The 25,636-nt window shown below is 46.1% G+C and overlaps 1 protein-coding gene and 1 long non-coding RNA gene across 2 annotated transcripts in view; both read right to left on the bottom strand.

The window, feature by feature from the left end:
- The window catches only part of mpped1 (metallophosphoesterase domain containing 1), a 67,405-nt gene that overhangs the window by 18,678 nt on the left and 23,091 nt on the right, over positions 1–25,636 (bottom strand). Inside the window, exon 4 of the mRNA XM_037760071.1 lies at positions 23,877–24,102. Coding sequence (XP_037615999.1) covers positions 23,877–24,102 — 226 coding nt within the window. The remainder of the gene's footprint in view (positions 1–23,876; positions 24,103–25,636) is intronic.
- Positions 889–14,365, bottom strand: LOC119482519. The gene is made up of 4 exons (XR_005205450.1): positions 14,230–14,365; positions 11,839–11,849; positions 2,676–2,688; positions 889–899 (listed from the first exon to the last, which is right to left on the bottom strand). It is a non-coding gene; the product is annotated as an uncharacterized LOC119482519 (long non-coding RNA).

The raw sequence follows: 25,636 nt of genomic DNA, 5'->3' as shown, positions 1-25,636 counted from the left end.
AGACAGACGGTAAGAAGGAGGGGAGAGGATGCAAAAGACACATTTTAAACAGCAAATAAGACAAGAAGGAGAGAATAAGTGGAATGGTTCTGATGAGGGATGAAGAAAGAGGGAGAGGAACGGGAGGAGGGAGGAAGGAAGGGGAGGAAGACAGACAGAGCTGGAAGGCAGAGGATATCTGACTCTGACAATAAGGAGGATTAGAGATGTGACAGGGACTCGCCTGCAGCACCACGCTCACTGTCACTATGTGTGTTTGTGTGTGTGTGTGTGTGTGTGTGTTGTCCTAACATCACTTCACTCCATCCATCCCTAAATCACCGCTTATTTTACTCTCCTCTACACACAGACACTACCAAACACCTTGGGTCACACAACATGTTCTCTTTATTGTTTAGAGGAACTTTACTCGCCACATTTACCGCCAAATTCTCCAATTTATTTGACGATATTCAACAAGCTGATGAAGTGAAATTTAAACATCTACAGTTTTGTGACAACGAGGTAAACTCCATCTGTTGATGAAGATCATGTGGGTGTGATTGAAAACTTTAACAACAGCTACTTAATGGACCTTGTGTTGAGAACAGCCTGATCTCACAGAAATGCGTGCGATGACCGCGACGTCTTAACAGCGCGGTTACGTGGTGGTGGCGGCAGGGAATGTGTTCAAATTACGTTAAAAACATTGTTTGGGTTAAAAGAACTACGTTTGTTACATAACTTTAAACTTTAAATTACGAAGGCCTAGCTTCTGTAATTTAAAATAACTCAACGTTGACTTGTCATTTCACGCGGGACATGAACACCGTGTCTTCGTGTGTCCACCGAGACGGCAAGGATCCTCATTGATGTTCCATTGGCATTGTTTCCGTGGTGCCGGTGTTACACCGAAATCGCTGCACTTGCAAAACAGACACTAGAGGGCTACGTAGAGCGCCGTAGTTTGACGTGAAGGGCCACTGACCACGCTGCCGTATTTGACGCGTTGTTAGTGACAACGCCCTGGAAGTACAGTAGATCGCTGTTGAAACAAGAAGTGGGTCTCTGAACTGTGGTAGATGTTGACAACAGACAGTTTATAGTAAGTCATTTGAACCTTCACCAAATAAGTTTGACTAGCCTGGAGTTCTGACCGCTCGTATTTCTTGTATCTATTTTCGGTGATGTCTCAGCAATCGCCCGCTCTTCAGATACCGACGCTTGATACCAACGCACAAGGCACCCTTTAGCGTCTGTTTGAGATGCACCAGGCTTTCAACTAACTCCAATGTAAACCCATCCGCGTTATTGTTAGACAGCCAGAGCAACAGACGTGTGAGGGGTGGTGGATGGGTCAAACAAACACAGGGGACGGATGTTCGTGTCCCGTGTGAAACCAAATGTTGAGTGATTTCTACTGATGACGTTATGTCACTTGACGTTCATGTCATGACATTACGTCCGTAGGTTAGGTTTTGTTACAAGCGTACTTATTTTAAGCCAACCTATTACGTATACCGAGTGGTTTTGTTGCCTAAACCTAACCGCCACAGTTTCACACCGTTCGTTTCACAACCACACGTTACAACGTTAAACTGAGACCGTTTCACGACATTCACCACGCTCGAACCATCTGGGCTTCAGCGTCAAGATATGGCGAATGGGGATGAGATCACTTTGCAGCAATTAACTTGTGAGTACTGTACAATGTTATCATGACCAATAGGAACGATCATGCAGAAAACAAATTCCAACCAAAGCACCTGAATGCACCACCAACGAAGCTTCTTTAAAACATGTTACATTTCAACATAAAGGTGACTTAACAAGTCAGGACTCAGCAGATGAGGTTGAAATAGAGGAGGAGAGTAAAGAGAGAGAGAGAGCAGGATCTGGAGGTGCACTGCTCCTTTAATCTGCCCTTCCTGTGACCTTGGTTCCACCTGTGTGGCGGTGACTGTCTTCACCCCCCCACACCTCTCTGCAGAGAGGCAGATTGGAGACATGTTGGCCCTCAGCGTGATTTATGTAACTCACAGCAGGTCCCAGGACACACACACACACACACACACACACACACACACACTCACACACACACAGATGTACACACACACTCAGGACTGGTTTTGCAAAATGATCCTCAGAGATAGTCGGTATTATGTTTTTATCTTACCTCAAGTAAGAGCGTCCGGGCTCGTCGGCGGGCCGTGGGACTTTAAAGGGGCTAAGATTTGGGTTAGAATTAGGTTCAGGTTAGGGTTTAGTAAGGGTTGGGTTGGGGTTAGGCCTTTAGTTGTGATGGTTCAGGTTAAGGTTAAGGGACTAGGGAATGCATTATGTCAATGAGTGTCCTCACAAAGATAGAAGTAGAGGAGTGTGTGATTGGTGTAATTGCAGGTCAGCAGTGAGTGCAGCGGAGATCTCAGCAGAAAGTAGCGGAGGGATTAGAAGATTGCCATGAGCTCTGATCTACACACAGTGTTATAGTAGACACAGTCTTCTCTCCGCTGATACACTAGCAACACACACACACTAACACACACACACACACACTCTCAGAAGCTCAGTCGAGGGCCCAGTTGGGTTTAGTTTGCTTGTGTGTGTCCAAGCATCCTGTGAATCCTGGACAAGGACACTGTGGCATCACAGAGCCCATCTGTGGGACAGAGAGTGGGGACATCTGTCCATATGACACACTCTCTCTCTCTCTCACACACACACACACACACACACACACACACAGAGTGAGCGAGCTTCATCATAGAAACAGTGAGAGGACACAGAGGAACGTGTCTGACTGCTCTGTGAGTGTGTGCGTGTGTGTGTGTGTGTGTGTGAGGTCTGGAGTGTATGCTCTGCACTAGCCTGTCTGCTCACAGCTCATGTACAGCTTTCACACTCACACACACTTCTGATGATGTCGACATTCCCTGAGTGTGTTGCATGCTCACCACTCACTCGTGCATATGTATGTGTGTGTGTGTGTGTGTGTGTGTGTGTGTGTGTGCTGTAGTATAGTAGGTGTACTGTGTATCACACAGGCAGATGCTGCAGGATACAGTACATCTCATCAAACAAATACACTTCAGCTGATTTGGCCGCTTTACCAACACGGTCAGCAGCAGAGGTTGTGACACAGCTCATGGAGGCTGTACATTCATGGGTACATTGCAAACAAGAACTGCTAATTTGGCATTCTTTCATTGGTCCCAAACCTGTTGTTTTTTATTTTGGCGTCCGTGTTAACAGGTTAGAGCAGCCACACTGCCCGAGTGAGACGCTCGGCTCGGCTTCGTCTCTTCTAGAGATTCGAGGTCTCGCCTATTTTTGACGCGAGTCGCGAGCGTTCCACAGCAGCAACAGACAGTGAAGGTGATCTAATGACTGTATAGTAACATCATATCAGCAAAGTTACTACAGTTTCGATGTCTGTATCTGTAGAAAATGTTACAGAGATGAAAAAAAGTAAAGACTTATTTTTTAAATCAACACTTCCTGCTTTCATTTCAAAATAAAAGCCCCCAAGCGTTTTTTTCTGTTGACAGAATTCCTTCATTTGTTAACACAAGGCTTTTATTCTGAAATATTTGCAGGACAGTGATGTAGAACATGCAGTGACTTGCAGAGCTCCTTGAATGAATATAGTACAGGGTTTTAATTGTGGATTATGAATATTATTTACAAATTACCACATGTTTCTTAACCTTTCTCTGTCTAAAATAAATATAAATGATATTTGTAATGAAATGAAATGGCCATTCTGAAAGGAAAACTGTGGAAAGAAAGGGCTGACAGCAGCAGCTGCAGAAACGCAGAAATGTAGCTGGTCTGAACATCCGCACGCGAATCACGCAGCCACCTTGCAAGGCATCATCCGTGATCAATTTGACCCGGACAAACGTGAGATCACTAGAAGCGGTTTTCACTATAAAATCATGAAATATTCTGCCAGCAGGAAAAGTTTGTCCAACCAGAGCCGGGCACTTTTAAAAACTCTCCAGCTGAAAACATTTGTGAATAATCGGCCTTCTTCTCCTCAAACAGCGTAGCTTCTATTCCCCATCCATCCCCCCGAGTGATTGCTGTCACTGGCAGCTGCCTCCCTCCAAAAAACTGCACCGCCATCACACCAACTTCCTCTCATTTACCCAGTCTGTCCATCCATCTATATACTGTACATCCATCCATCCATCTATATACTGTACATCCATCCATCCATCCATCCATCCATCCATCTATATACTGTACATCCATCCATCCATCCCCAAGGCTGTAAAAATCTGCTTGTTTGCTGAAAACGTTGAAATATCACACCTCAAGGCCTCCGTCAATTACACACACACACCTGGCAGGTCTCAGTCGCCTGGATGACGCTTCCTGCTTTTAATAAAAGAAAGTCTGCCGTCGTATAGAGGGGTGGGAGGGGTTGGGTAGAGAGGGATGAGGAACGATGGAGAGGCAGACAAAGAGAAAGACGCAGTGGAGGAAGAGGAAAGATGGGGGAAAAAAAAAAAACCTGACATGAAAGGAGATACAACGTCGGCAAACAAAGAGAGACACGAAGAGTGAAAGCAAAGACAGACACGGAGGAGAGGAGAGGGGAAAGTGGGATAGTGGCGGACAAGCAGAGGGAAGGAATAATACGCAGGATTAGTGACAGATGAATAGTCGAGTCCCCTGTTCCTGCTCTCCTCTGCTTTTATGACACTCGCTCTGCCTCTCCATCTCCCTCTCCATCTTTCTCTTTCACCGGCCGCTTTCGCTCTCTAGTGGAGTCTGATGTCAGGAGAGTCTGAACTGATTCCAGCCCTCCAGGGAACGAGGGTTTCATGTCACACACCCTCAGTTCGGTGTGATCAAACTACCTGTTGATTTGAACTGTACGCAGTGACAGAGCCGTCCTTCAGGGAACCATATTCAGCATCACGTGAGACAGGAGATTCTAGAGGCACCGTTTCAGACACGTTGAATTCACGAGTGTATTTCCGTCTATAATCTTTGGAAAGTCGACTAGAACTCAAAATAAAGTTCTGCAGGTTTCTGGAGCGCACGATGCTCCATTTGCAATGATGGATCTGTCAAAAGCTCTGTCGGGTTTAAAAAGGTTGTTAAAAGTAAGAATCATTTTTTTGGCTGACATTTGTTCATTTTGATTGTTTCAGTGCCTCAAAGCGATCTCATACGGGAGGTCATTCATGGTCGGTTTAACCTGCTAGGAAGTCCCGGGTCAAACATGAGCTGATGGGCCTCAGTGCTAGAATACCATGTAGGGCTCTCCAAAACTACTCGACTAGTCAACCAAATTTAGAGACCATTTAGAGACCGGCAGGACACTCCGCCTCTACCGGTCCTGTGGGACAGCCCAGTGGTTCCCAACCTATTTTCCGAAAAGCCCGAAATCCTCGAACAAAACCCTCAATGTGAATAAGGTGCTTTAGTGTATTAAAGGTCCCATATCGTGCCCATTTTCAGGTTCATACTTGTATTTTGTATTTCTACTAGAACATGTTTACATGCTGTAATGTTAAAAAAACACATTATTTTCCTCATACTGTCTGTCTGAATATACCTGTATTCACCCTCTGTCGGAAACGCTCCGTTTTTAGTACATTTCAATAGAATTGAAACAAAATTGCGTTGCTAGGCAACAGTTTGGGTCCATGTTTACTTCCTGTCAGCTGATGTTATTTACATACACTGCAACAGGAAATAAACTGGGACACATTTAGAATGTTTAAAACCGTGTAATGATCTATATATATTGTATATTTGTGACATCACAAATGAACAAAAATCCTGACGGGTTGTTTCAAACGCACAATTTCTGAATACGGGCTGTGTGTATTTCTCTGTATATTGAGTGTTTTCATAGTTTAACAGTATTTATTAAAGCACTTAAACCTGCTTTATCATATAAAAGACATGAAAATCTAACTTTTTACAATATGGGACCTTTAAATGAGCTTTTTTTTTATTAAATCAGCTTTCTTTAATGAATATAACTCGTCAGCTAAACGCCAACAAATATGGATGTTTCGTTAAATTAAAAACGTGAATTTTGGAAATTATTACATCTGTTTTTTCCAATACATTTTGACTTTTGGATTTTACAACACTCTGGAGTTATTGGAAATGTTTGGATTAAAACATTTTGTCTTGTTAGGATCGTTATCACCTCTCTGATAAAGCTTGAAGATGGAGTGCAGACCAGACAACAAACCTTTGTGCTGGAAAACCTCCATCAGAGCTTTTATAGTTAAGCAGTTCAATGTTGGCTTGTTGTGACCAAAGAGACACCCAACTGAAGAGGTTAGATATGGGATGAAGCATTTTAAAGTTGAGGCAAACCTCAACCTTGTACTGTAATGAAGATCATGCAAAACTAGTTGACTATAATCTTAAAAAAACTCACAACTACTGAAATGTGTTAAACCTCTAAGAAGTGGCTCCTCATTTATTAAAATAAACATCGTCTTAAAAACTAGATTTTGACATTAGAGGCAAGTCAGCCTAACTAAGGTCCTTGGTCCTATTGCCAAACAAAGTTTCAATGACATTAGCACAAACCATTTGACACCCAATGAGGCCCTCAGGGGCCCTTGAGTTCTGAGGCGGTTGGTAATCCAGCTGCTTCCCCACCTTCTCCTTTATCACCACGGTTTATCTATCGCTGACTGAGTCTCTAATTTATATTCTACCAGTCAGCAAAAGGAGATAGTGGCAGAGTGATTCTAATAATCCTCTAATTGGGATCAACTGGTCATTTAAATTAATGTAGCCCTCATTTCATTGGGTCCACTTTGAGGACCACTAATATTTGATTAGGTTTAATCATGCCTTGAGAATCTACTGAGGGGGAAAGACACCACTTTCCACCAGACTTTCCAACATTTGGTGAAATCTAAGGACTCAAATTGTCGTGTTTTGGTTCAGCTGCATGAAAGCAAACCTCCATCAGAGGGTGTAGAAGAAGTGAGGCCTTTATGTTTGGACCGGTGAGGTGCAATGATGAATTACCCCTCAATGCCTTTTAATCAAGCACTTCGAAGGCCAAACCTTTTTATTCATCTATTCGTTTAAACTTTACAACTTCATTTAATTTGTCAAAAAAACAGCAACTTTTTCAAGGATGCTGAAGACCTGCAAGGAACCGCACAATACAGAACTCATCCCAGAACCATCACCTGTGGTTACATTCAATGCCGTGTTAACTCTTCTCTATGTACAACACAGAATACTTTAGTTAAAACCCATTGTCAGGCTTCTGGATGAATTGATGTACAACCTCTGATGAAGCTAACACGCTGAAAAAAATGTCATAAATCGTTGCCTCTCCTTCCGCCGGCTTCCAGCCCATCTCATGCATCTTGTAAGTGGATGCCGGGGTGCCATTTCCATTTCACAGTACAATACAAAAGCCATAAACAAAAACTGCATGAATCACTGTAAACAATACCAGCGACATGACAAACGGCACATGGAAATGTTCTCAACGACGCGCCACGTGACTCGCTCGCCGCCGTCCCTCCCTGCCGACAAGAGTTACTGTCAAGAAACAAGACAGTAACAAGCGCGGGGCCGTAGAAAAACACTTTGTGACGCTCCCCAGAGCAGGCAGTTCTAGACAAATCCTCTCCACACCTCCCCCCCAACAACACCCCCAATCTGCCGGTGCTCGACGGCGGGAGGGAACTGGGATGTGACAAATCAGCCGGGACCCCGGTACTCAACTTCATGCCCAGCGATAATGAGCTCCCGCCGGATACGACTCTCACTGGGAGGGAACGGCGACGTGGAAACAACGTTAACGACGCGCTAATCGGCCCAAGTGGAGTGTGTAAAGAATCTTTTAAAAAGGAACAAAAAAAAAATCAGGGGAGGAGAGTGTGAAAATGTGAGGATGGGAGGGGGGAAAGAGGAGGAGGAGGAAGAGGAGGAGGAGGAGGAGGGATGGTAAAACAGGCAGATGGGTGGACAAACAGAACCAGGAAGAGGGGATGAGCGCGGGAAGTCTCCGCGGAGGCTCGGAATGTGTGCTGGATGCGCAGGGAGTGATGAGGAGGACGGGCTGGATCAGAGCACATGGTTTCAGCCCGGCGTTAAGCCTCCCTCGGTGCAGCAGGTGGAGGCTGCAGGAGTGTGTGTGCATGAGAGTGTGTGTGTGTGTGTGCATGAGAGTGTGTGTATGTGTGTGTGTGTGCAGAGCAGGTGGGTGAGTTGCTGTGTCATTTGGAGACGCCTGCAGGAGCTGCACAAGGCGACAAAATGAGGCCTAATTCAAGCCTGCGTGTGGGCGCTGGGGGGGTGGTAGGAAGAGCTGTGTGGGTTGGGGCGGTGCTTGAGTCGGGCCTGTACTCACCGCTGAGTACCGTCACGGCACACTTACTGCTTAGTACTACTACTCTCTAATGACTGAAGGTACAGGTGACAAGGCTCACAGATACATAACGTCCAGCTGGTCAACTTCAACTCAGTGTCGACTCTCTTGGGTGAAACCAACAAGTTCTCCAGTGACAAAGAGCGCCATGGTTGAGGTTGGGTTAGGTTTAAGGAAAGATCATGGTTTGGTTTAAAAGAAGAGATGCACCGATACCGACACCGGATCAGATGTCGGGCCGATACTGACTCAAAGAGCTGGATCTGGAGAGAAGACAATCGGAGCTGGTTAGAGACGACCGGATCTGGTTGGATGTTGTCAGATCTGAGTAGAAGACAACTAGATCTGCATAGAACAAGACCGGATCTAAGTAGAAGACCACTGGATCTAAGTAGAATAAGACCAGATCTAAGTAGAATAAGACCGGATCTGGGTAGAAGACAACCAGATCTGGGTAGAAGACAATCGGATCTGGGTAAAATAAAACCGGATCTGGGTAGAATAAGACCGGATGTAAGTAGAAGACAACCAGATCTGGATGGAATAAGACCAGATCTGGTTAGAAGACAATCGGATCTGGGTAAAATGAGACCGGATCTAGGTAGAATGAGACCAGATCTGGGTAGAATGAGACCAGATCTGGGTAGAATGAGACCAGATCTGGGTAGAATGAGACCAGATCTGGGTAGAATAAGACCAGATCTAGGTAGAATGAGACCAGATCTAGGTAGAGTAAGAAGAAAATGCTTCAGGAAAGATTTAAACTATTTCTATTTTTCACCTCAATGTGCATGACGTATTTCTGCAGGTTCTGCTCTGCAGCTAGTTCTGAGTCCTGCCACCTTGTTTTCTTCCACTGGTTCTGGGTTTGTGTGGGAGCAGAGAAAAGGAACGGAGCTTCATTTCACTGCAGAAACCTGTCAGAGTGTTCTGAGTGATGCACGGCGACCGACGGATCGGACCGCTGCAGCCGCTGATCGATTGTTTTTAACAATATCGACGGTGATAATGACGAAGTTCTGCTCTACTGCTGTTAACACAAAACAACCCTTTCTCTCTAAACCTAATTCCTTCCCTTCGTCTCGCCTCTCAGGTTAGACACACCGCGGATTTCAACGTAATACAAACAGTCTCAGCGCCGCTTCACCTGTTTTCAAACTTTCTGCCTTCAAACAAAACCTCCATGAAATGTCACGGGAGGGAAAGAGGAGGAAATCCTTCCCCACCTTGCCTTGTCATGTCTGGACTGCAGCATGTGACATTTTACCCCCCCTCCTCCACCACCGATCCTCACTGTTAGCGCAGCCGTAATGAAGGGCCGTTTAACTTGCATTTAGAAGTGCTGGGGGAAGCACATTTGTCCCCCTCCTGTTCTAAATAATGACCAATTACCAGGGAGTGTGAGGTGGGCTTCAGCGCACCGCGGATGAGACGGTTTTCAGACGGAGGAAAAGCTGTCATGGGTGGGCGGATTGTGTGGGGGGGTTGGACACGGGGGGGTTTAGGCCTCTAATTGGAGGCAGATTTCACAATGATATTTCTGATGATGCTGCAGCATGAGGGATAGAGAAAGAGAGGAGGAAGGAAGAGGAAACGGGAGGGGGATATGAGCAAGAAAAGAGATAAAGAGAGACAGACAGAGAGTGGGAGAATGAGAGATGATAAAGAGACTGAGAGGGGAGGATGACATGAAGAGGAGAGGAAGAGAGAAACCGGCCCCGCTGCTGTTTGTCTTGCAGGGATAATATTCCACCAAAGTCTAATTCTGTCCATAAAAGCTGTTGGACTTCTTTTTTTTTTTTTTTCCTCCCGCAAACCTGCCCCCCCCTCCTCCTCCTCTCTTCCTTTCAGAGTGATAGTTGCCTTGGCAACCGTGGCAAATCTTCCTTTTCTCAAACAGATGTCCCATTTAGTTGGAAATTAGAATGTGTAAAAAAAAAACACGAGACGCAAATTATTTCAAAGTTCTCCGGTGGAGAGAAGGAAACGAGGGGCGGGGGGGAGAGGAGAGGAGAGGAGAGGAGAAGAAAGGAACAGAAAGACAATAGAGAAAAAAAAAAGAAAAGGGAGGGAGGGAGTCGTCTTCTTTTGCTCTCCTCCTCCGGTCTTCTTCTGCGCTTCAGCGTGTGAATCGTGGAGATTAAGCCAGATCACCCAGAGCTGGTGGCTTGTTCGGGGGGGGAGTGGAGGAGGTGTTGCGGGTGGCTCCCCTCTCCTGCATCCGGGTGGGGGGGGGCAAGTGGCAAGAACTGTTCGCCCGGTGCCAACGTGGCAGAAGGGACACGCTGCGGAGCACCGAGCTGCCCTCGAGGGACGGATGGAGCCCGTCCTGTGGTCCCTGCACGCTGCAAAAAATATCCCCCTCACAGTACAAACCTCATCTACACGGAGAGCTGAACCTTTAACCTGTTAACTATTTCTCTTCCTTGTTTTCAAGAGTCAGAATTAAAGAATAAATAATTTTATTCAACCGACTCAAATTTGTTTGAAATGCAAATCAGTTCTTGGAAAAATCCCCATTTCTATTTGATCAGATTTTAAAAGGAAAAATCCACCCAAAAACACTTTATGAAAAATAAAAAAGAAACTGGCTGGCTACGAGTGATGAACTGGCAAAATGGAAACAACGCGGCGTTCTTCTGAGACACTTCCAGCAGAGCCACCTCACTAGAAATACTGGAGCGTTGACATTCAGCAATCAACGGGGAGAAATCCATCAGTGCAGACTCACACAGACGGCAGTCTGGATAGAGCAGAGTATACGATGCAGCATCGAGACAGGTTGGATCTCTCTCCAGGCCAAGGAATGTTTCCTGTTTAGGCAGCACAGAAGATGGATATCACCAACAGGGTGACTTGTTTGATTTGGGAACGTTACTCATAGAATAAAACCTGGACTGCAAACATCAAGAGAGGAGCTGGCTGCTCGAACGAGTTTCACGTGTACAACTGGTGCAACACCGTGAAGAGACACCGCCCACAACTGTGCACAGATACCCCCATATTTAAATGGCTCCTTTCAACAAGCCTTTAATGCCCGGTTCAGACTCCACGATGTCAGCCCGATTACAGCCCGACACGGCCGTCGTAGGGGTTCGGGAACGATAAATGAGTGTCGTGTGCGAAAATTTATCATCTTATCTCATATCACGACAACCGACGCCACGTCTGGGACGCCCAAAGACACCCCGAGGAAAAGTCTAGCCTGTCAGAAGTTTTTTGTCTTGGCACACCTAATCACACATCTCCAACGACGTGTTCCTTTGCGTTGACCAATCAGGTACTCTCTCCAGCTCGCAGTTGCAGTCAGGTCATTTGCTAATAAACAAACATGGAGAAAAGGAGGAGGGATGGCGAGTTTGCTGCCGTCAGGTGGGACAACCGCCCGTACCATCCTCTCTGTGCCACCCAGGAGCGCATCCACAACCCTTTTCTCTTTCTTTTCTTTTTCTTTTGCAACACAAGACTGCCAGCATCACACACAACGCTTCTGTCGCGTTATCTGGACATCTCACACATCTGGAGGCCAGAGGTCAAGGGACCCCTTTGAAAATGGCCATGACAGTTTCTCCAAGTTCGGAGCGTTATTTAACCTCCTTCGTGACAAGCTAGTATGACATGATTGGTACCGATGGATTCGTCCGGTGTTGTAGTTTCAGATGATACCAGTATCTTCACTCTAGCTTTAAAACTGAGCCGCTACAACCTCCAAAAACATCTAAAAAGCGTTAATGCGTTAAAGAAATTAGTGACATTAAAACGGTAACTTTTACAACCTTAATAATAAAACACGTTTCACATTTCAGACCACACGGTTAACGAGTACAGAGAGCTAACCAGCAAACAAATGAACCTTATTATGAAGGTTTAGAGTTTCCAGCTGACGCTTTGTGATCTGCATAACCAACAATAGAAGGCAACGAGTTTAGTCCGACAGGCCTTCAGGTATATGTAGGACTGAAGTCAACACTTATATAACAGCGTGGATACACAAGCACAAAAGAGTAAATTGCAGCACTTCACCACGAAATAGCACCTGGAAATTACGACTAAATAAACCTAACACTGTCAGAGTATGCAAATGTGTGTTTGTCAGTACTCTCTAAAAAGAAAAAGCAGTGAGACAATGTCCCTTAATTTCAGCACATCAACATGTTTATCTTTGCTTGAAAGGCTCATTTTAATGCGAGTGGATCAATCTGAGTTAATCTGCCTCGTTTCACAGCGAACACATTTTGTTTGCGGCAAAAAAAAGAGAAATTGCTGCGATATAAATTAAACTGTATTTAGAGGAGGGAAGCGGAATCATCTCATTTTACCGGTTTCAAGCACGATGAAAAGAAACGACTACATGACTTCCCGGCGCGGACACTTTTTGCAGTGTCCGTGGCATCCCCGACTCCCCCGACTCTGCGGTCAAACACCAAACATAACCGCTCGCTGATGAACTGGCGAGACGGAAAGAAGAAGAAGAAGAAGAAGAAGAAGAAGCGGTGGGAGTGTGTGTGTCGAGGCAAGAAGAGAGACACTGAGGCGAGGAGGAACATAAGGACAGAATCACTTTAATTCAGTTTTTCTCCTCGACAATGCCACATGCCTTGGGGAGGGAAGGCATGTGTGAAATGGAGGAGAATGCCCCGTAGCGTGCCATAACACACAAAATGCTGACACGCACACACACACATGCACACACCCACCCGTGCACGGTGAAGTCCTGCCCCTGGAGGCCATTTAACAGGTAATTTAAAGAGAAATCCCTCCAGGGAAACGACACAGTAAATGTCCTCTCGTCTGTTCTTCCTCCCTCCGTAACTGTTTATTCAGCTACGGGGCTGCAGACTGGCAGACACTTAGGAGGGAGGAAAAGATGAAATTGGAGAAGAGTAGAGGGAAAAAAATAAAAATGGGTGGGTGCGTGAGAGGGTGGGAAAGTGACAAGTGTTAAAGTAGGCCAATTTTTTTTTTCTTCTTTCCTCCACCAACCCCCCCTTAAGTACCCGTTTATTAATGTTCAGTGTTCGTAGGCTACTTTATTTGGGTCCTGTGGGAATGTCAGTGCTACGGGGATGGAGGTGGGAGATGGAGGAATGAAGGGATGGAGGAGGAAGAGGCGAGAAGAGGAGAGGAGAGGACAGGGCCCAGGGGTGCGGCGGGGGGGTTTGGGAGTCTCAAAGTGAATCGGATGTTAATTTAGTGGGCTCTGGTGAGGAGGCCCAGAAAAGCATGAACTCCCAACTGTACGTCTCTCTCTGTCTCTTTACAGCTTTAAAAAGGACGAGCACACCGGTGCTGCTGCATGTTCTACCCCATTGACTACAAGCCGTGCATACATTACAGCACTTCCGACAGTATTATTACATTCATTTCCTTCCTTACTTCCAGTCAGCTGTTGGGTTCAGTTTATTTCAGGAGACTATGGAAATCAACTTGGAAAAACTTAAAGGCCGTGGAGCCGTCCTTAACATGACCCCACCCGTCTTCAGAAACCGGGTTTTTGAAAGGCAAACGAGAAGCCCAGGAAAATGACAAAGTGTCAGAGAATACGGAGTACCAGGGCAACGAATGTCCTGGAGACTACCAGGACCACAAAAGCAAGTGCTTTGTCCATGGTCCCGGGAAGCGGCGAGGTCCGGGCGGCGGCTGCCTTCGCCCTGAGTCTTTCCAAGTCAACCTGGAGCCAGTCGCGGCGCACCACCTCGGAGGAAATGTGCCCAGCGGGGGCCAGCCAGCTGTCACACCGAGCTGCCGTCCCTAACCCGGCGAGTTGAATCCCCTGGGCAGACGGCGCGGACCCCCCACCAATTTACGTCTCAACAGTTTCACGCCCTCTCGAACTCTCTCTTCAACTTTACCTGAAGGTACTCGTCGACTATCGGTCTCGTCCTGCTATTTAGCCTTAGATGGAGTTTACCACCCGCTTTGGGCTGCATTCCCAAACAACCCGACTCCGAGAAGACAGGACCCCGGCGCGACGGGGGGCGTTACCGGCCTCACACCGTTCACGGACTGAGCCTCGATCAGGTCCCCGAGCAACACCGGGCAAGCGGTCTTCCTACGCCACATTTCCCCGATCCGCCACAACGTATAGACTGATATAAAAATATCTCAATCATCCCTTCTGACCCACTAGAAGTGTCTGTATCTACAGAGAGTCTACTGGATTCTGGCTTTTCTTCTTATTTTGCTGTGTTCGAGACGTTTCCGGAGGTCTGCAAAGAGCCTTTGGACGCCACGTACAAGCCAATAACAGCGCACAGGGTGTGCAGCACGTTCAGGTCATCAAATACCGCCGCTTTGTCTCATGGGAAGGCGTATAAATAGTACTTCACTTTCAAGGACATTCTTTGTGTCATGATAACACATTTAAATCTTTTTGTGTTTCATTTCACGCCACAGGGTTAATGTCGTGAAGCGCTATTCACAAGTCATTTAATGACACATTGTTAACGTAAAATGGTCGCGGTTAGGTTTAGCCACCTAAACCACTTCGTTAAGTTTAGGAAACAACTCATAAAACAAGTACATTACTTTAATAATACATCACTTGCTCCAACTGTCAAATAACGCCGCGGGTGGATTGACACTGGAGTTAGTTGAAAGTCCCGGTTCGTCACATCCTGTTGCTAAAGGGTGCATCCGTGCGTTGGTTTCCGATGCCGCGAGGCACTTACCAAATGGCGGTATTTGATGCGTTGGGAGTGAGAACGGGTTGCCGGTTCACAATGAGATCTAACTTTTCTATGGAAGTCAATTTTTCAAAAGGCCAGAATGTGTTTCCTGCAGCAGACTAGGTAAGGCTTGTTTTTAGCCGAGCCGGTTATCGGAAATGCCTTTTTTGCTACTGAAGCAGCAAAATCAGGCTTATGGGTCCAGCAGAATGCAAGATTAGCCGTGGACAGACATGGAGAAATAATCACGCGCTCAACACAAACACGCCCATGCAAAGGTCAGTCTGTGTGAACACGGTACACGGGCTTTTATGGCTGTATAATATTACACTACCTATGAGGGAGGACAGTCATTATTCCCACAACCACAAGAGGTCGCTTCTCAGGAACTTCTCTTTTGAAGCATTTAGCCTGTTTTGCTGTTGAGCATTTAAATGAAACTCCAACACCCAAGATCTGAGAGTTGGTAGCGAAACTTCAATGCGAGAAATCTCCAGAATCACTTCATTTTCTCAGCATCTATATTTGCTTATTGCGTGTCTCCAGGATTTAACTTCCAGCTTTTTAGCGGACCATGGAAGTCTGAGACTGTCCTCGCACGCTCCAACGGAGACCGTTCTTACAAAATGGTTCCCCGTTTGCAGCCACATTACCGCACGACGCCGGTGTAAAACAAAGGCCACTAAATGTTCCCTCTGATGGATTAGCTACCCGAGTTTCTGCAAGTTGATTTTCATAGCTTCCCTGAAATGAAGTGAAACCAACGGCTGCCTGGAAGGAAGGAATCAGTCTGAAACTGATAGAATGCTTCAGTAAACGGTTGGCAGTAATGTAAACTAAAACACAATTTGTAGTTAATGATCTAAAACATGCGACACCACCGGTGTTAGAGAGGAGCTGGATTTGTCACTCATTCATTCTTTTTTCTCTCCATCATTCAAACTTTGTCTTCCTCTGAAGTGTCTCCTCATCAGAGGGGAGAACAAAGGCGACTCCAAGCGCTCACAGAATGACGGTCAAATTGCCTTCATGCCATCTCCGCCATCATTAGACTCATTATCATTAAAAGGAGCCACCGCTGCATTTTTACCTCTCCTTTTTCCACCTCTCCTCTCTCCCTCTTTCACTTTCACTTTCACCGGGGCCGCTGAAAACAAGCAAGTTAATTAAAGTCGGCGAGAGAACCTTCCATTTCTCGCTCATCAGCGAGGACAAGCCATCAAACGGAGCGTAGGTAGTCCATTTCTGTCAAATGAAGAGAGTGGAGTTAAGAGAGGGAGGAGGAAGACGAGACGAAGTCGGGGAGGAGGAGGAGGAGGCCTCCTCTCTTCATCTCTTTAGTTTTTGATGAGCTTTCTTAATTGGGCCACTATAGAAGGAGAAGTGAATCCTCAATAATTAAAAAATCTAATTAAGGAGTCTTTTGCATCTCCGTCCTTAATTATTCCACGCGGAGCAGTGGGGAGCGATACATTTCTGCCGTTTTTCATTTAAAGAAGAAGAAAAAAGGGTCTCTCTCTCTCTCTTTTTCTCTCTCCCCCGCCGCTCCGTGCAAATCCCCCGTCAACAAACAGACGACTTTGTCTCTCTCATCCCCCCCGTCTCTGTTTGTGTCTGTGAACAAGCTGTCCGTCTCCCACTGCCTGTCTTACATTCCTCAGAGACCGTCTTTATAAACATTTAAAGAGATTTAACCCATTAGTACCGACGCATAGAAGACGTCTCTCCTCATCTGCCCCCTGCCCGTCCTCACTCACTCGCTGTCTCTTCTCTCAACACACTTCATGTCCAATTCAACAGTGAAAAAGTACTCAAAGACAATGCTTGAAGACAACAACTCTCAACCAATGAACAGTACTTCCAGAGTTAAGACTTGACCCTGCAGAACATCCCCCCCCTAAGGATTTGGAATCAAGTCTCTCACCCTATTAGTTTCAAAGCTATTAGGGCTGCCCCCTAAAATTCAATTATTCGAAGCATCTGTCAAAGACCCCTCAAGCTAAATAGTCTCTTGTCAAGGTTTCACACGTCTGCCGTCGCCTGGAAAATAGGCTACAGTTTTTAAAAGGATGTATTCTATATTTTCACCCATGAAAAGACCCAAACCAGTGAATTTATCCTACTAACAAGTATCATGTGTGTATCAAAGCTGGATATATATCTCCTTTGTTGTCCAAAAACTATTAAAAACACATCAATGATCCACAGCACACACACTAGTTTATTTAGACTCAATCCCACATCCACCGTCCTGCTGCCCCAAATGCTCACCAGAGCACCGAATGTGGATTAATCCGCCGCTGAAAATAGTCCCAAACAAATGCACCATTTCCTCTTCCCTGTTTGTTTGATAAAAACTACAGTGACCAGCTGTTTCAGGAAATTGCTGAGCACTTCCAAAGAATGAAACTATATATTTAAGAAAAAGAAAAGAAAACCTTTAGAACAGGGGTCAGAAACCTGCGGCTCTTTAGCTCCTCTCCAGTGGATCACTGTGGATTTATAAAAAATGGAAATGAAGACGGCTGTTTGTGTCGCTACGCGTGGGTTGTTACCCAATCTGACCATGTACCCCCACCAAAGAGGACCAACATGAAATGTAAGTTGGGAGTCACTGAGGGGGGACACGAAAGCGAAGTAGAGACTGGCTAAAGATGTGCACACTCAAAATCAAAACCCCACAAAACACACAAACCCAGAGAGCCAACTGAAGGTGTTGACCCTCTGCAGACACACAACCAACTGAGCAGCCAACCTGCTGATATAGAGCCTCCCAGCCAGGCTGATTATCAGCAGGTGACTCCAATGACTCCTGATGAGCAAGACTCAGAGAAACCTGCAGCCCAGATCTGTCATGTTAATTATTTTAGTTCATTTTTTTGTGTTTTATCAAAAGACTGCAACCATTATTTTTCATTATCATCACATCTGACAACTATTTTCTATGATAAATGGATTGATTGTCAGAAATCCCAAAGCCCAAGTTGCTCACTTTACTTACTTTGTCATCAAAGTTGTTGCTGGTTAAATTTCTATTGATCAACTAATCAGTGATGGAGCGTCTAGTGAAATAATGAACCTGCCATGTAACTGCCAGGGTGGCTGTGGCTCAGGAGGTATAGCGGGTCGTCCAGCACCTTGCATGGCAGCTCTGCCACCATCAGTGTGTGAATGAGAGGCCAAACTGTAAAGCGCTGTATCCGGTAAGGTTTACAAATGCAGTCCATTTACTATTTTAGTACATCGGGGGTCAATGAGTTGGTCATGAGTGTAATTGAGGATGCATTGCCACTTAGCATATTGAATTGCCAGTTGCAAAATGCATTTTCAAATTGCATTGCCACTTTGCTCATTGAATTGCCAGTTGCAAAATGCATTTTCAAATTGCATTGCCACTTTGCACATTGAATTGCCAGTTGCAAAATGCATTTTCAAATTGCATTGCCACTTTGCACATTGAATTGCCAGTTGCAAAATGTATTTTCAAATTGCATTGCCACTTTGCACATTGAATTGCCAGTTGCAAAAAGCAGTGCAAAGAGCCCAAAAAACGTCTTGGCAAGTGTGAAGATTATCTTCTACCTTAATAATTCTATCCAGGACGGGACAACGCCTTCAACTCCAATGTGATATATAAAGTAAATTCAAAGAAGAATGAATCAGTGTAATAAAGAGAAGAAGATGGTTTAACTCTTCCTATCAGACATGAGTTTGTTCTTAATTGGCCGCTGATGAAAAAAATTGCAGAGAGCGAGACGCTCATCCTCATGGCTGTGTTTGTGCTCATAGAGGAGCAGATCCATGAATGTGCATGGATCCGCGCGTCCCGGCCATGCAGCTCATTATTAATAATGACTCAGATGTAATCTGCCGAGGTTGCCAGATTGGTTTCTGCCGCCGAGAATCTTAGTTGCTAAATTATGAGTAGAGAGTAATTCTGAGATCCTGGAGCATCCAAGATCTGTGATACCAGCTGGTGAAACTATTATGTACTTTCTGTGTGAATATTTAATTTCAAAAGTTGCTTTTTTAAAAGCACTATTCAGTCCAGTAATAGAAAGATGGAGCTCAATTTTAATTAATACATGAAAGACAGATAATACCTTATAATTCCTTGATTATAAAATGGTATGAAAGTCCTGGAGCGCAGCATTCAATCTCATCTGTATTGTATTTCTGTGCAAAAAATCTCCATCTAAACTTTTCATATGCAGTCATCCCGTGACGTCCTAGAATTTGCAGCAGATGATGTTTTTGCACTCGACTGAAATGATGATGAATATTCTGTAAATATCTCACCCCACTGGCATCATTATTCGTACTTAGCGTAAGAAAAATAGGTCTTAAAGTCTCACTGCGAGAGTAAATGGAAGACGTTTTCTTTAAGTTGACATTCCATAAAAATGGTACGCTAAATATAGCTATGGAACATTTCTCATGTAGCTCCTGTTGTTTATTGTTATTTCTGGAAAACATTCTGACTTTGCTGTATTGTATTTGTTTAGCAAATAAATCAAATCTTCTGCACACCCTGACACACACCCATTTCTAAATGATGATGCATCCAACGGCGCTTTTATTTATTTCACTAATAACGCTAATTTTGCATCAGACTTGCTGGTGTGCCGTAGTTCTAAAAACAATTAGCATGTATAACAAAGTCAAAAACCATGACGACAGCTGCAGTGTGCCGACGTTACAGACTTAAAATACTCAAATAAAAACTAATTTTCTTCAAAAAGATGGATGGGCTCACATAAATACAAGTTGGGGAAGGATTAAAGCACCTTTACTGTAACGGTTGTTATGGCAAATTCAGCTTAATGTTCATTTCATAGATATGTTTCCATCGGTAAACCAACGTAATAATGCCATGCAGATGTTACTATTATATCAGGGAAAGCAGTTCAAGGTCTAGTCTAGCAGAGACTAGACTAGTAGGTTTAGTCTGGTACTCTTTGACGTCTGTTTCTGAAGAATAACTGACCAATCAGATCTTCTAGTTGAGGCCGGATTACAAATGGGAACGTAATCTTCCTGTACAGTGTTGGAGGTGGTCCAAGGGTTTTCACCCAGTTCGTGTCCCATGTGAAACACTATTTTACCGTAGTTTTGTTATCCTACGTAACTTCCGTACTTAACTAACGTCAGTTACATAACACACGTACTTATTTCAACCCAAAACACAACCTGTTACGAAGCCAAAGCAACACGTTCTGTTGCGTAAGTAAACCTAAAAACTAAGTAAACCTACGTTGGTTTGACGTTAGAGGAGTACCTATCTATCTATCTATCTCTCCTCTCTTTTCCCATTTCCTGAGTTCTGATTGGTTCATGTTTCTTCATTTCTATCTGTTGCCTCCTCTCGTTCTCCATCCCGTTGTCTGCCACTGTCTTTATCACTTCCTGTCTCTCCTTCTTCCATCCCTCCATCCATCTGGCTCCACGGGCCGTTTACTCGTTCCCTCTGCCATCCCTCACTCCTACTTCATCCTCTCTCCTCCTCCAGAGGTAGTCCTTCCAGTCCATCCCACGCCTGGATCACTCTCACACACACACACACACACTGATATCCCAGTCCTAACCCCAGACCATCCCGACCTAAATTAGATCGCTCCTGCTCCATTCTCCCCAAATTTGTCACTGCGGCATGCATCGGCGGAGCGAAGGGATGTCGTGTTCTGCTCCTTCCTCCTGACGCTAATGTGAGTTTACAAGTCATTTGTCACGGACGTATCGTACAGCCACCCTCTGTCTGAGAGCTAAAGGGACAGGGAGGGGGATCTCACATGCATGTTTCAGTCTGTGAGGGAAGGAAGTAGGATTGTAGGAAGGAGTAGGAGTATTAACTACTGTGATCCTATATGTACAGAGCTCACAGAGAGAGCTCACCGCCTCTGGCACTGCAGAGAACCTGCTGCACTCACAAACAAGATTATAGAGTGTATGAGGTGTAGGGCTACAGTCCTGGTACGTGTCCACAGGATCTCTCCTTTCCAAGCTTCCCATTCATTGTCTATGTAAAGCAGCCGTGCAATGCATTCTGGTAGCGTGGCGGCGAGATTCAAGAGACGGAGCGTCATGATGGCCGTTCCTCAATTGCATAAAGTTGAGGTCTAGGCTACTTTATGTAGATCACGGGCGTCCTGACGCGACTCGCCGCCTCTCAAAACTCCCGAGAATCTTTTAAAGTTCACAATTTTTGGTTCATATATGAGTTATATTGGATATTGGATATATTTCCTGTTCGGTCCAGACTCACAGACTGATAAGCACTCAGATACTCAGGCGGTCAGATAGTCAGACAGTCGGGTCTAGCACCTCGGGGTGGTGGAGGTGATGGTGATGTAGTGGGTGAGGGAGGTGTGTGGTAATCCACAGGCCATAAAGCAGCGCCAGCCTGGCATCGCCATGGCGACGGAGGGGAACCGGAACAGGCACCGTCCCGCCACTCCTGCCAGCCAGAGAGCGGACCGTGTGGAGGATGTGGCTGCTGTTTGGGTCACATGACTGATGGAGAGGAGGAAGGTGCACAGATGAAGAAAGAACTGATGGAGCTGATGGAGGAAGGAAAGAGTTGATGGAGGGAAAGAAGAAGAAAGAGATGGAAAGGGTGGAAGAAGGGATACTTGAAGGATGCAAGAAGGATAGATGGAGGAGGTAAGGAAGGAGGGAAGAGGACGGGGGGACACACGGAGCCTCCAGCTGGAGCCCCTCCGTGCTGCAGGAACACACCCCGAGGCTCACACACACACACACACACACACATGCAGTCCAAGGCAAGTGAGAGCACACACTGGTGCACACACACACACACACACCCACAGCACACATTCACACATTCAGACAGAGATATTCTGACATGAACACACACACACACACACACACACACACACACACTCGTCACCTCATGTGCCTGTTACACCAGCCAGGGCCAGCCGGTGAATCTGAATAAAATCATCTCTTCCTAAATCTCCATCCCTCCCTCCCTCTGTCTGTCTCTTTCTCTCCATCCATCACCACCTTCTTCCTTCTTTCCTACATCTCTCCTTTGTCTCCTCTCCCTCTCCTCTCCTCCTCTTCTTCCCATCTTCATCCTCCTCTCGGTCCACCTCAGGCAGCTCTCTGCAGTGGCTCGAGCAATAAACTCAGGGGACGCTGCTATCACAGCAAACCAATTTACCCAGCACTGGGGGCACACACACACACACACACACACGCACACACACACTCACACACACACACACTCACACTCACACACACACACACACACACACACACACACACACACACACACACTCAAACACTGCCCTCGGGAGCCTGTCACTAAAACACACACACAAAGAAGATCATGGACCGCCACCTAACCACTTACACACTCACCCTCACACACACACACACACACACACACACACACACACACACATGTTCACTCGCACACCCAAGAGGAAGCAGCCTGTCCAGCAGGAGTTGCAGTAGAATAAATGTAAGTCGAAGCTAAATAAAGAAGCAAATAAATGATTGAATTTAATGATAGAAAGACGCACAGAGTCACCGAGTCACGGCCGGATCAACCTGCTACGGGGGCCCGGGGCAAAAATGAGCTGTTGGGCCACCGCAATACCCCCCCACCCCCATGGTTTGACTTAAAATGACTGTGTTTATTAGGTAATTAAAGTCAGGGTTGACGATGTTCTCCAGTATATCTGTTTTATTGGTTGAAATGGTCTTTACACCCCGACAGTGATCCATTGCTGATGAGCTCTGAAAAAGGACCGTTAAAGAGCCGTCATCTGTAGCTGCTGTAATCCTGTAAATACGTCAACCAATCACTGCCTCGCGGTCCGCTTGGAAAGAACCAATCAGACGCCTCCCTGCTCGTTCTCTACCCTTGGCGTGCACCAGCCTGAACTCAAAGCGCGTCGTCGCCGCACGTTTCCTGGAGAATGGAAGAGAAAACTCAGCCCTGCAGTAGCACTGCCGTGGTTACTTGTCATGAGGTAGCGTTGTTGAGTTGAGGTCCTCTCTCCGCTCTGTGTCTGTGAAGTAGTTACGATGCAGCGGTGCTCGTGAACCGCTGTTTGTGTACCGTGTACATAGTTGAAGTTACGTAATAGACAAACTTGCGACATACTTGAGAATGCAGCTTCGTTGTATGTGAACATCATGTTTAGGAGACTCGGTTGCCCCAGAAGGAAGCAGCTAAGCTCAGTACAGCAGGAAGTGAAGAGTGACGATATTAATAGCCTCAAAAAGGACAACATGCACCAAAAGATCGCAGGTATAGATTTCCACGTATAGAACGACGCATCAGGATACACCATCGTCTTATTTCTCAGGTTGGAAGCTCATCTGTCTGTATGGCATTTCTGGTGTGTGCTACATGAGCATCAAATGATGCACGTCAAGCGATGCAGCGCTGTAAGACACAATCAGTACGTGCTGACCTTTAGAGGGATTTCAGGAGTTGGTTGTTTTCACCTGTGGTAAATGTTTTCTGCACACACAAGGCAAGAAAATCCTAAAAGCAAAATCACTTATCTTGTATCTAAGCAGCAGCAGCAGCAGTATCAGAAAGCACTCAAGACATGGACATTTAGATTCATCAACAATAGCTACCAAAATGTTTCATTGACCATTCCTCCCACTATCGGAAATAAATAAAGGTCTGACGATTCTGTGATTAGAAGATACTTCTGTGATTATCCTCTTCAAGTGCAACCTTGAAACCTGAGGCCAAACTATTGCGCAGAATTCATCATATGAGATTTGATGTTACAGAAGCTGGTGTCACATGAAAGTGAAACCTCAGCGCGGCAGCGGCGGCGGCGGCGGCAGGCGTTACTCACCAGGGCGAGCCGTGGATCTTGAAGCCCCGCACGGTGACCTCGGAGTCCTGCAGGTAGATGCAGTTGGTGAGCAGCGACTGGACGTTCTCGTAGTTCTCCGGCTTCAACTTGGAGGCGGAAGGGAAGTAGTAGAAGTCCTGCTTGATCAGGTCCGCCATAAACTCCTGGTCGAAGGTCAACTCGTGGTTGCCGGCAATCACTATCTTGATGTCGTAGGGCAGGGTACCTGGCGGGGGGGAGGAGAGAGAAGTTATACGTGTCAACCCTCCTGATTTATGACAAGTCTTCACACCTTTTTTTCCTTTTCGTTATCTCAACCTCTCTCTGGCGCTGTCCAGCATGTATACTCCCTACTGTTTCCACCTGAAAGGCAATAGAGCTACACCTAATGTCTTTCTCGGCGGAGGAGAGCTGCTCGCAACACCGCGGCACGGTTTGAGTTGCGTTCGCCGCACATCACAGCATCGCAGCGAAGCTGTCGTGGCGGCGGCGCAAGTCATTGGCAATAAATTGGTTTCAGAGCGGAGCGGTGCCGTTGTCACGTTGTGTCTGAAAGGACTTTCACTGAGTGAGAGAAGGAGAGAGAGAGATGGAGAGTACTAAGAGTCAACTCCCCAGTACGAACACTCTAATAGTTTACTCTAATTTAAAACGAACTAGAAGCTGAATCCAGTGTTATTTCCCTTCCTCCGTTCATGTGATTGAGACCCAGACCGTGACGACAGTGTGACGTTGGGACCGAGTTATGTGACCGAGCGGACGCTACTGCGCCTGATCTATGGGCCCAAATGGATGTGGAAGAATGCCAGAAGATCCGGCTACTTTTCCAGGAGGAAGCCGAGCCATTTTGGCACCAGAGATTCGCCTCTTTGCTTCTAAACTCTTTGAGGCTACAGAGGAAAAGACAAGAGGGGAGGAAGTTGAGAGGTGGAAAGGAGACAAGGACAGAAGATGCAGGACAGGTGGAGGCGGAAATAGAATATGGAAGGAGACATGGATTGGACATGGATGGAGAGACAGGAGATGTAGGAGAGTAGGATTAGAGAAAGGAAACGAAGGAGGAAGGAGGGCTGGCAGACGGAGTGGGGAGGGAAACTTGAGGCCGATATGAAACCCAGACGGTTTGGCATTCGCACGCGACACGGCTTCCCTCATCGTTTCCCCCTTCCATTTCTAGCAAATCTGTACATCTGTCTTAGCTCCCCTCCATCAGTCAAGGTCTCAACCCAGTGCACTGCTGTCTTCTGTTTATGGAAGCAGAGCTGAACGCATCCGTCAGGGAGTCTTAATCTGGAGGAACGATGAGGAGGGAGAACAGGAAGAGTGATCACTGTGAAGTTTACGGCGCAGAATATTAAACATTTACCAGCAACCGCTGCTGCATCTTTCCCTCTCATCATCCTCCTGTAATCAAACACCCACTCCGTCACATCACCCCCCCACACATTTTCTCCTCTGTCTCAATGGCTTTAATTGGCTATTCAAAGCCTGGCACAGCAGGGCGCGCGATCGATCGGCGCCCATCAAACCCAGCGGCGGCCGGCCCCTTCACAACATCTACACCGTGTTTTCAAAGCTCCGCGGAGGAAACAGAGGAGACAAACATCTGGGGGTCTGCTTTGTCAGGTAGAGAGCGTCTGACGGCGAGTTCAATCACCATTTTTTTTATTATTATTACTGCTAGGACGGCGCGGCATGGCGTGCAGCTGAGCACATCGGTTTTGTGTGTTTTTTTGTGAGCGACTTTCCCTCTCGTGCAT

The sequence above is a fragment of the Sebastes umbrosus genome, chromosome 23, assembly GCF_015220745.1.
Source record: "Sebastes umbrosus isolate fSebUmb1 chromosome 23, fSebUmb1.pri, whole genome shotgun sequence".
NCBI classification, from domain to species: Eukaryota; Metazoa; Chordata; class Actinopteri; order Perciformes; family Sebastidae; genus Sebastes; species Sebastes umbrosus.
Note: the sequence above shows the minus strand (reverse complement) of the source record. Positions and strands in the feature narration are given on the sequence as shown.